The 11,704-nt window shown below is 36.9% G+C and overlaps 2 protein-coding genes across 2 annotated transcripts; both read left to right on the plus strand.

Annotated features, from left to right (window-relative positions):
• The first annotated feature begins 3,899 nt into the window (after positions 1-3,899).
• Positions 3,900-7,584, plus strand: LOC129410556 (uncharacterized). The gene is made up of 16 exons (XM_055159015.1): positions 3,900-4,338; positions 4,498-4,592; positions 4,675-4,730; positions 4,815-4,869; positions 4,970-5,004; positions 5,065-5,213; positions 5,627-5,683; positions 5,905-5,990; positions 6,068-6,138; positions 6,217-6,244; positions 6,332-6,354; positions 6,444-6,586; positions 6,671-6,800; positions 6,922-7,028; positions 7,105-7,318; positions 7,395-7,584. Exons 1-16 carry the CDS (start codon positions 4,146-4,148, stop codon positions 7,582-7,584), a joined length of 1,632 nt encoding a protein of 543 aa, XP_055014990.1. The 5' UTR covers positions 3,900-4,145.
• LOC129410686 (adhesion G-protein coupled receptor G2-like) lies at positions 7,017-11,399 on the plus strand. The gene is made up of 12 exons (XM_055159470.1): positions 7,017-7,028; positions 7,105-7,318; positions 7,395-7,560; positions 7,976-8,125; positions 8,201-8,338; positions 8,421-8,645; positions 9,106-9,227; positions 9,293-9,561; positions 10,341-10,443; positions 10,521-10,801; positions 11,043-11,144; positions 11,226-11,399. The coding sequence occupies exons 6-12, from the start codon at positions 8,502-8,504 to the stop codon at positions 11,339-11,341; spliced, it is 1,137 nt and encodes a 378-aa protein (XP_055015445.1). The 5' UTR covers positions 7,017-7,028; positions 7,105-7,318; positions 7,395-7,560; positions 7,976-8,125; positions 8,201-8,338; positions 8,421-8,501; the 3' UTR covers positions 11,342-11,399.
• Positions 11,400-11,704: the final 305 nt, after the last annotated feature.

Consider the following 11,704-nt stretch of genomic DNA (forward strand, 5'->3'; position numbering starts at 1 on the left):
CAGCTTGTCTGTAATGTTTGAAACAATGGCTTGACACAAATAGCATGATCTGACGTGTCAAATACACCAAGCACTCCCTCTAGTGTTCTGTGTTGACCGCCTACACACACACACACACACACACACACACACACACACACACACACACACACACACACACACACACACACACACACACACACACACACACACACACACACACACATATATACATATATACATATACACACACACACACACACACACACACACATATATATATATATATATATATATATATATATACATATACATACACACACACACACACACACACACACACACATACACACACATACACACACATACATATATATATATATATATATATATATATATATATATATATATATATATAGATATATATATAGATATAGATATAGATATAGATAGATAGATAGATAGATAGATAGATAGATAGATACTCAAACAAAGATATATTAGTAACATATTACAACCCCAAAAGCCTCAGTTATAACAATAATCTCGCTCTAAAGGTCATATGGCATCAATGAAAAGGTTGGGCATTTTCTAAATAAGTGGGACGAGTGGCAGAGGCCTAAATGGTTGTGGCAGAGAGGGACAGGTGGTCATACTATGCAAAGTGCAAAATCATTAGCAAATGAAAAGTAGAAGAAATGTATCTTTGAAATGTTATATCCAGAACTACCAAGCAGGATAGTGTTATTCCAATCACAAGTTGTTCAAAATTCTAAGAACACTTCAAACAAACAATTGTCTATAAAGTAACAATATAACAAAGAATATAAATTGAACAAAAAAGTCTGTAATAATCTTACCAGTTTGAATACTTCAGAACCAGTAATGTCCAAAGTACCTCAAGGAAAGTATCTTTTTGCAGTCTTCATTTGAGAGACTATAACACCAATTTGCAGGCTCTTACTTTTATTGTTGAACACTACACCCTCTGTTCTGGTCTCTCTCACATGCTTTAGCCAAAGGGCTCATCATCTGTTTTACAGGGTAAACAGAAAGTGCATGAAGGTAGATGATCTGAGACATCTTGGATATTGTGTTGAAATATAACACACCATGTAGCCTATGATTGACCCAAAGAAAAGCCTATTTAGTTTACAAGAGGTGTATTGCCTAAAGCATGCCTTGGACTCATTGTTTTATGTTGTATGAGTATTAAAGGGAGACTTTCTGAATCCAACATCTCTTTTGGCAACACTGGAGCAGACCAACCTTAGGTGCAGTGTAGCAGATTGACAACTGTGTCTTCAAAGCACATCCCCAGAGGTTTAAGTGGTCACTTGAACAGCATAGATATATCCTAGCAACTAGTCCTACTTGAGGATAGGGCAGGAGTGTAGTGGTTTGGGTCAGCTGCTGTAATACTGTTGGTGGACGTATGCTGGAAGAGGTCCGGAGTCTTGGCTGGAACAGAATCTATAGGGACAGCTAATGAACACAGCCCAAATTCCACATCATGTTTCTGTTGTTGTCATCAGAATCAAGAGGCCAGTGAGGATAAGTTCTTCACAGAACCAGTTAAGAGTCTACTCTTCTCAGGATCAAGCCATAGCCTCTATTGAATAAGTTAAAAACATGCTTTGTCTCCTTCTCATATTTTGCTCATAGAAAGAGAAACAAGATTCATCTTTTATCAATATTATGTTATTTATTCTTTCAAAACACAGAAATAGCATATGTATGTAGACTGCATCTCAGTGATCTCATTCCTTTTTCATTCATTACGGAAATCTAAACTTTTACTCAAATCTAATTAGTAATCTATAGAACAGTATTTCTAATGCCCTTTTAAGTCTATGAAATCAAAGAAAATTTTGGTTACAAACAAGTGAACACGTTAACACGAACCAATTAAATCCAGTGTTCAAGAAAGAGCGTTTATCTTTAACGTTGTAATACGTATATTTAACCACAAGGTGGTACTGTAGACGCAATTTCAAGTGTAATATCTGGATTCCGTTTTCTTTAATATGTTTTCCTTTCATTTCTCATTAGCCTAGCAAAACAACAAAGTGTGCACAAAGAGTTCTGTTAGGTTGGTAGGCAGCTTGAATGTATGATTGTTGATTGTTATGATTGATTTTATGTAGGCCTATAGGCCTATTATGTAAGTCGCAGAGGCTTTTAATTGCCCCTCGGGTATAGGTTACATAAAACGATTGAAGTGAATTTGAGAAATTTTGTTAATGCTAGTTAATGCAAATACAATATAACAATAACCGTGTTCTTGTTTGTGTTCTTGGTGTGGTTGGAGCCATGGTTGGAACTTGGATTAGACTTGGGGCTGCTGTCACTGGAGCTGGATGCCATGAGTCCCGCGATACGAAGCCCAACCCGTGCCTCTTCTTAAACGAGTAAGTCCAGCGGAAACACATTGTTATAAAGTAGACTGCATTGTGACTCGTAAACTACTTGTAATACCCCACTTGACCACTGCTGGGCAGGGTGCGGTTAAAATTACCTGGGACATGAGCCTATTTGTATGTACTAATATAGTGACTTTGGCAAACAGTGTATGGCCCCGCTGTGCTTCTGGCCTTATGAAGCAAACATCCTACTGAAGTCATAATCCCCCATCAACACACACTATAAACTAATTAAATTTGTTGAAATTTTGATAACGTGGGAACAAAAGTAATAGATAGGGACATCATTTGACTGTGTTTACACACAATAGCTGGATTTAGGATAAAAACATAATTTTCTATAATGTTTAATAGAAATTTTCACAGGTGAAATGACTCTTGTTAAACTGTAGATTGCATGATAGCATAATCACAAATGATTCATGACCAAGTTCAACAATTGCAGTTTTTCCTTTGGTATAGTAGCCTATCACTGAACAATTTCCTTCTCTGATGGATTAAATGCTCTACCATTTAATCAATCAGGGAAAAATCCGCTCTTGGCCTTCATCTGATAGTATGACATAATTACAGAATAGAATGTGAAATAGGCTACATAGATCTCAGTTTACCGTCATTTGTCTCTTTAGCTTGCGTTGTTACTAGTTAGCTACACATACTGTGGTAATTTATCAGTAATAAAGTGACAGTGAAATGAAATGATTATCATTTCAGCAAATAAAGGTGTGGACCACTGTATTGCAAAGTTTACTAGGCAACTGTAGATGCCAATGAACATTTCTGAGGAAAGATTGGGCAAAAGTTTTACTTATTTTAACTCATTTTACAATAGTCATTCTCATGTCACACAAGAGATTATGTTTAAACATTTCTCCTTGTTTCATGTTTATAGCGGTTAATTAATGAGTAACTTGGCCAGAGGGCGTGGAACATTTTTTCCATAGGAATAAAGACATGAACTTACATATTGATGGCTTCAGTTTGTGTAAAAACATATTGTGTCTAAATATGTGTTTTACCTGTGACTGTAATTCACCGCATTTTCCATTATTTTGAGGAAGTCAATCTGGTAAGTGCAAACAAATATTTTATGACACTCAGTTTTAGATAATAGCAACTGTCCTTCTTTTTCAGTAAACTGTCTTATCACCGCTTAGCCAAGACTAGTTGTCATGCATTTTGTCAGAGGTCTGTGTTTACTGGTCATATGTATGGAGTTACCATGCCTACAGATCTCATGTAAGATTTAAAATGTCATTTTAGCTACTGTAAGTGTGTCTCTGTCTGAACATGCCTATCTGTTCTGATTTAGCGGTCTTGGCGAGCAGCAGCAGTCTTTGGGGTAAGAAGCTGGAGTTTAAGCCTTTCTGTCTATGGCAGCTCAGCCCGGACACTGTTATACCTGCCCTGGAGGAGCTGAGCGTATGCCTGCTGTTGAGGAGTGCGTCTGGCACAGAATGGACAGCGTTTGTGTACAAGGCTCCCAAGAGTAGTTACATTGAGCTTGGTCTTCAAGGCAAAAAGGATAATCTCACATTATGGTTGTTTGGAAATGAAACAAAAGTTGTAAAAAGACTAAGTCTTAATCAGTGGCACTCACTCTGCATTACATGGTCTGGGAAACAGCAAACATTGCAATTATATATTAATGGAACTAAGGTGGCTTCTAAATATTTAGAAGCTAAAAGCCCCACTCATTTAGCCTCAGGTGGAACGCTCACATTGGGGAGATCTCACTTTGTGATGGGAAAAGGAGTGCAACCAGAGTATGGGAACAGCCTCATTGGTGACATTAGTCAGTTTAGGATTTGGTCCAAACAGTGGAGTGAAGAAGAGCTTCAAAGACAAGAATGCACTGATGCAGATGTGATCAGCTGGGACGAACGACACTGGAAGTCCGACTGCTCTCCTCCGAATGACCACCACCTTAAATGTAGTAAGTATCCCTACTTTAGATTTTTGTCTTTATGGGCTTCATGTGTGCTTATCTGCTGTGCGTTATTATTTACTGTACAATAACTAACTGTTATGATAAAGACCTATAGGTGATACTTACAGTAAATGTTAACCCTACAACTGCCAATTTGTTTTCCAGACTGGTCATGGTACAAGGTCAAAATGAACGTTCTGTATCAATATGTTGGTGGAATGTACTCAGTTACATTTTTGAGAAATGCTACAGAGCAGTGGGTATGAACTTATCATCTGATTAAGGTTGACATAACACTCTACAGACGACCAATTTAGTGCATTCTTGGCTTGTTTTTTCCAGTTGAAAAGCGTTTTTCCAAGCAACGTTTCTATCTCTGACACCTATGTCACACCAAGGTACTGTAAATAAAAGGTACAATTTAGAGGTGAGTATTGACAAGATTTCAATTTGACATTATTGTTACTTGTGTTCCCATATAGCTATGCATGCAGACAAGTTAATAATTCAGCAGTGTTAAATGGACAGCAAAGGCAGGTATAGTCATTGAGTCTTAACTATTATCTTTATAATAAGGCTTCCTCTTACATATTATTACATATGATCAGCAATTGTCTTTGTCTCTGTCTGTGTTTAGGAATCACACTACTCGACTTCCATTGGCTTTACATGGTAAGAAATTAAATTCTCATAAAATATGACATAAAACATCTAACCATATTTTGTGAATAGTTATCTTGTCAAGCTCACTGTAAAAGTGGAACCTGCAGCTGATGTGGGACTGGTTCAAGCAGAAATCACAGCGAAGCTCAGTTTTCCATTTGCCTCTGACTTCCTAAATGCACAGCCCGACCCTGAGAGCATTCTAGTGTTATCTGCTGGTGAGTACTATTACCTGCAGGATCAGAAGAACTACAATCAATATGTCAAACTGTCTAAAAAAGGAACAACTACGGATGATAGATCAAGATAAGGAGGGAAAGGGGTTTATAATGTAAATTCTGGTATTATGAACATAATAAAACCATAGAAACAGATCCCCAGATCAACAAACAGATAAAGTCACATATCAACACTAATCACCACATCATCCCTCATGAATGAGAAAATACTCAATCCATCCAGATAAAGCAACAAGAAATAAATGAATGAATGAAAAATATATAAAATGTAATGACAATTTTTTTCAAACAGTCAAAGGTAAAAAAAAAAAAAAACAGGATTTTTTTTTTATACACCAGAGGAGGGGCATTTTGATCTTTTGTCATTAAGCACATCTCTTTGTTTTGTGCAGATTCATATCCTGCTGTGACAGATAGACCATCAACAGTCAACACAGTCAGTTCATCAGGTACGTCCATATGTTTACTATGTTCTCAGCATTATATGATGTTTTTTATATATGTATTATATTACATACAGGGGTTAGGCCAACACAAAGTGTGCCAGCATATCCTGGAAACACAACAGAGGAGCCTGTAGATATAAACAAAACACTTGGTGAGTAAAATTTAAAAAGTCTTTACTGATCATTTACATTTTGACATCATTAAATGTATTTTGCTGTTGCAGACAAAGCTGATATATTCTTTAGAGTGAATCTAGTATTAGGAATAACTGGATTTCATTCAGACCCCCTGCTTTTTATAAAGACATGGGTAAGAGCTCCTTGAAAAAACAAAACAAAAAGCTGTTTAATCCAGTATTATAAGTCCTTGTTGTTATTTGTGGGAAGGTGAAGGAAAAGTTGATTTACAGCAGCACCATGAAAGCACTGAACTTTCTAATATCAGGGACTGCTGCCAGGTAAGTCCAGTTCATCTGGAGACAAATTATATACAGCTTTTATGTGTCAACTAAAAATGTGCTGTTGTACTTTTACAGCAATCTTGTCCTGTACAATGGGCCTTTGGTAGGTGCCCAATATTTAATTTCCGAATTTTACACTAAACAATATGTGCCTCTGGATTGATGCTTTGTTTTTTTTAATTTTATCTAGGCTCCCATTGAACAACAAAAACAGTATGTGAAGAAATCAAGCTTCTCTGTCCATATTTGATTCAATGCTTGCATGACCTCCTTTTTAAAGATTTACCTTACTCCTTGAACAGATACATTTGTAACTTCCACGTACAGGAAGATTACCTCTACAGTGTTTCTGAGGTTCAAACCTATATTGAAAACACCCTGAATGTTTTATTTTCAAATGAGTCCATCACTCTTCAAACAGTTAGTCTGAAGACAAAGCACATAGGTATCTATTTTTTATTTATATTAATTCAATCAATTAATTGTTGATCTTATAAACCAACTTTGATTATTACACACTGTGTTCCAGAGCCATCGGACTGCTTAGAAGAGAGAACATCTACAATCTATGGAAAATATTTTTGGGCTAGAACATTTCCTCAGGACATTCAAACCATGAGATGCCAAGACCCACCTCAAGAAAATGCATATAGGCTTTGGTATAACTGACAATTACCAAATGAGTATTTAGTGTATTTATTTTTATCATATCACAATGAATAGTTTTAATTTGTGTTTGCACATTTTTGTAATTAAATTGTTATGTTTTGATTTAATTAGTAAGTTGGAGATCAGCACTGACACAACTAAATGGGCTAAAGCTGATATGACTAACTGCAACCCAAGAGTGACCATACCCCAAATAGAAAATGTCACTGTCACTACAGGTGAGAATGACTATTCCATGTATATTGCATGTACTATATTCCAATTGAACTATAACAATGTTTTTCTAATGATCAGAAAATGCGGGTGAGGTTGTGGAAACCATTCAGGACTTGGTTAATGAGCAGCTCAGTAATTCCTCTCAGCTCTCCCCCGATGACCTGACCACTGTGGTGGGAAAACTCAGTGAAGTAGTGGACGTGGGCTCAAACTCTGAGCTTGGAGCAAACATTGTGACTATTGTGGCTGACATTCTTATTTCCAGTACAGATGTTACTACGATCTCCAATGTGTAAGAGAAGAAGATCTATTGTCAGTGGTTATGTGTGAGAGTACTGTGATTATTTGTGTGCTATTACTTTCAAAAGAGTGTTGAATCTGACGTCAAAGATGGGAGATACTCTGGATTTCCACGGCACTGCTGAGACTATTGCTGCTCCATCTGTGGCTCTTTCTTTGTGCAACGTGGAAACACAAGGATTTAGTGGCCTCACGTTTGGTGTATCCTCTTTGTCAACAAACCTGAAGCCACAGGTGGGTCTCTATATAAACCAATAAGAGCCTCACACCTGCTTCAAGGACACAATGTTTAGTATTGAATAAATAGGTAACAGGTAAGTAATGACTTTGTCACAATAGACTAAGTCAAAGGACAAGCAACTATGTAACTTTTCTCTCTGAACTGGCCACTTAAATATATCTGTTTCCATGGAGATAGATGGAGACCCAAGTCACTTTTAGAATGTGTGTTCTTCAACATATTTTAACAGTAAAAATACAACACATAAAATAAGTTAACTGGCATAGTGTTGAACTTTTCAGTCAAAGCAATTATAACATCTCCCTAAGGACTCCCTTGAATAAAAGATGATGCGTCTCAAGGGGCTATCCAAAATAAATGAATGAATCTCCTCTTTGTTAATATACAACAATTTTGTGCTATTCTTAGGTTTTTGTCGATGAGAAGTTTGTCAGTGATCAAATCCAAAACATAAAGGCAAGCATCTCAGTGCCACCTGAAGTTCAGAATTTCTTTTCTATAGAGAGGAATACAACACGTCTCCAATTCCAGTTCTTTGCAACAGACAGACTTTTTCAGGTATGGTTGTATTGTAACATATGTGTCTACCAATGTGTTTATAATGCTTACTATGTTGAGGTCTTTATTTTATAGGATCCTTATTTAGCCAATTCAACAACAAGGGAAAGAATGCTAAATTCCTACATTGTTTCTGCCAGTATAAATGATAGCAATGTGCGGAACCTATCAGAAAGAGTTGTGGTGACTCTTAGTCATCAAAAAGCAACACAAGTAATACATTTATTTAACCATTGAACAAGTAAAATAAACAAATTTATATCATTTTAAAAATTTTGCTTTTCTATCTTCACAGCCAGATGATCAAGTGCACTGTGTATTTTGGGATTTTCAGAATAATGGTTTGGAGCTAGTTATTTAGGCTTGGCCTAGTGTAATGTTTGCTGCTTTTGCTATGTTGTGTGTGTGTGTTTTAGGTGGACGTGGCGGATGGAACGAGAAGGGCTGTGAGACACAGACCACCTCTCACTATCAGACCAGATGCCTCTGTGACCATCTCACACATTTTGCAGTGCTACTGGTGAGTGATTTCAGTTCATTAACTGTGCAACAGCCAAACACACATGTGCAAAACAGACACTGTGCAATCTGGTTAATTGTATTGTTTTCCTGCTCTTTAGTTTTTCTGTTTGAATTAGTGGTGTGCAATATATAAAATGATCCACTGTAGTGTGAATGTTGTTTTGATGATGAAAATTTGAAAATGACTTGATATTTCTGCACTTTTGTGGGTACATTTTCAGTCCTTTTGATTCATCTGATAATTAAACCTGTTTTAAATTTGGATTACAGAAAATATGTTCTGATAATCACTATTGAGATACTCCCAAGAGCATTCATTTCTTCAATAACTCCCATCCCTAGTTATAATACAATTTATCTTTATATATTTTATCTATTCTTTTTTTTTTTTTTTTGATTCTCTCACTAGGGGGAGCCATACTATATATTTAACCATGTATGTGATTGTGTTTTAACAGGATGTATCCAGAACTCCCATTAGTGACATTGACTCTCAAATATTGACAATCATCTCCTACACTGGGTGTGGAATTTCAGCCATTTTCCTTGGTGTTACCCTCCTCACTTATCTTGCATTTGAGTAAGTGGGAACAATGTTTATGATTGTGGAGTGTACTTTTGAACTATAAGAGTTTTCTCTAACAGGAAGCTGCGTCGGGACAACCCTTCTAAGATCCTAATTAACCTGTCTGCAGCTCTACTGGGCTTGTGTATGCTTTTCCTGCTTGATGGCTGGCTCTCATCTTTCTCCAACTACAGTCTGTGCATTGCCACTGCAGCTACTCTCCATTATTTCCTGTTGGCCTCATTCACATGGATGGGCCTGGAGGCTTTGCACATGTATCTGGCCCTGGTTAAAGTCTTCAACATCTACGTGCCCTCATACATACTCAAGTTTTGTGCTGTTGGATGGGGTGAGGAATTCATTATTGTACTCTTATTAATTTTATTCAGACATTTTAGTCCAGACTCAGAGATAAAGTACAGCCTGGACTTTACAGGAGCTGGGCTAACAGACTTACACTTTACCTTTATCTGCATGAATGAACTGCAGAATCACATGAGGATTTATTGAAAAATGTATAATATTTGCAATTGCTGTTTTGGAGGTACATAACTAACCTGACCCAGATTGATATGTGTAACCCCCTGAAGAGTTCTAGACATCATTCTTGGATGGCTCTCACCGAAAGCGCTCGGAACAAATGATCAGAGTGTTCATACAAATAATAATTCTAATTCTACGTAATTTCTATGTAAAAAAAATACTGTAATTCTCAGAACAAAGGTAGAGTGATATATCTGCACTTTTGTGGTTTTGCGAACATTTGCAGCCATGTTTTAGATATCTGTAAGAGCAATCACAAACCTCTAGACTCCACCCCTCACGTCACTCTCCCCTTTAGTCCTCAGGTATTGACCAGTTTAACAGCTTGATTTGAAATGTGATTGTGGGTGGAGTTTAGGTGTTTAGTTCCACTTCACGTTAACAGAAGAGCTAAGCACGTCAGGATTCTGCAACTGCATAAAACCTCATGCATTTTACATGTTCCTGCATTAAAAAAGATGTACAATGCTCTGTTGTTGTTTTTTACAGTGAAAGAATGTAATATCAGATATATAGATAATTAATTAATATTAGGTATATAAATGTACATTTGAAAAGATTCAACTGTGATTCTGTTTTGGGCAGGTCTTCCTTTGGTCATTGTGAGCCTGGTGCTGGCTATTGACAAAGACAGTTATGGAAGTTCCGTGTCACAAGAGACTACAGTGCTTCAATCCAGTGATCCCTTGTAAGTGTATATATCATTTTTTATTGTCAGTCTAACACAGAAAGAGCTGATTATTAGTGTCGTTTCTGTTCCACTAGCTGCTGGGTGAACAGTGATGAGGTCTACTATGTGACAGTGGTGTGCTTTATCCTGCTAATCCTGCTGGCTAACCTCTCTGTGTTTATCGTGGTCCTCATCCAAATAAAGCGCATGAGGCTCAATAAACCATCAGCAAACAGCAGCAACCCTATGAATGACCTGCGAGCAGTGGCCAGTCTCACCGTCCTGCTGGGCCTCACCTGGTCTATGGGCTTCTTCTCATTTGGCCCTGGGCGGGTAGTCATGATGTATCTGTTTTCAATTCTCAACACCTTGCATGGTAAAAATGCAACCACTGTGTTTAATTAAACGGCTCCACAATATAATCAAAATCACAATTGTAAACAACAAAGTGTGTGTTTTTTTAATTTTTTTTTAAATTGCATTAGTTGAGCTGTTCCTATTCTCGTCCCATCTTATCTAAAATTATGCAGCCCTATTTATTTAGCTTAATAAGGAGCAAAGTTTGTGAAAAAAGATGGTGTGAAATTGTGTCTAATTACTACGCTGCTTTGTCCTAGGATTCTTTGTGTTTTTGTTCCATTGTCTTATGAAAGACAACGTAAGAAAACAATGGAGGATTCATTTGTGCTGTGGCCGGTTCAGACTCAGCAATTACTCAGGTAGATGATGGAGTAAAACTGTGGAAATGCAGTGGAATTTAGTTTTTACTAAGTTGTTGTGTCTTTGTGTTATGTGTTCAGACTGGACTCAGTCAGTGACGGGAGTACACCAAGTCAAAAAGAGACATCTGGTGAACTTGGACTCAGATTCTTCCCCCACAACCAGCACCAGGAAGATTTCCAATTCCTCGAGTTAACATGAAAACATGCAGAGAGAGTCCATGAGTCAAACTTATTGTGATATCACATATAAATTCAATATATTTTCAATATTAATAGCCTAGATACCTTATAATTTTCTTAAACATAAACTGTACATGTATTTTAATGGTAAAGCTAACTTATTCTGCTTTATTAGATTATAAATATAATAATAAAAGAGATCATTCAAATCTCTCTCTCTCTCTCTCTCTCTCTCTCTCTCTACCTAAGTTACCTTCTTTCACACACTTATTTCTTCATCAACCTGAAGTACCCCCTGCTAAGATTTCATGTACTAATGGGTCTCTCGCCACATTGAAAACTTTATTTAACCCTGGTGTTAGTGATTGCTGTTGGTA

This window comes from Boleophthalmus pectinirostris, unplaced genomic scaffold (assembly GCF_026225935.1).
Source record: "Boleophthalmus pectinirostris isolate CB_2022bp ecotype Guang Dong unplaced genomic scaffold, ASM2622593v1 HiC_scaffold_23, whole genome shotgun sequence".
In the NCBI taxonomy this organism is placed as follows: Eukaryota; Metazoa; Chordata; class Actinopteri; order Gobiiformes; family Gobiidae; genus Boleophthalmus; species Boleophthalmus pectinirostris.

Coding starts and splice junctions, on each gene's coding strand:
- LOC129410556 (XM_055159015.1), top strand. CDS start 4,146: ATGGGAAAAGGAGTGCAACCAGAGTATGGGAACAGCCTCATTGGTGAC. Junction 6,245..6,331: donor TCCTGTACAATGGGCCTTTG/GTAGGTGCCCAA, acceptor AATTTTATCTAG/GCTCCCATTGAACAACAAAA. Junction 6,801..6,921: donor GAAAATGCATATAGGCTTTG/GTATAACTGACA, acceptor TGATTTAATTAG/TAAGTTGGAGATCAGCACTG.
- LOC129410686 (XM_055159470.1), top strand. CDS start 8,502: ATGTTTGCTGCTTTTGCTATGTTGTGTGTGTGTGTTTTAGGTGGACGT. Junction 9,228..9,292: donor CTCACTTATCTTGCATTTGA/GTAAGTGGGAAC, acceptor TTTCTCTAACAG/GAAGCTGCGTCGGGACAACC. Junction 11,145..11,225: donor CAGACTCAGCAATTACTCAG/GTAGATGATGGA, acceptor TTATGTGTTCAG/ACTGGACTCAGTCAGTGACG.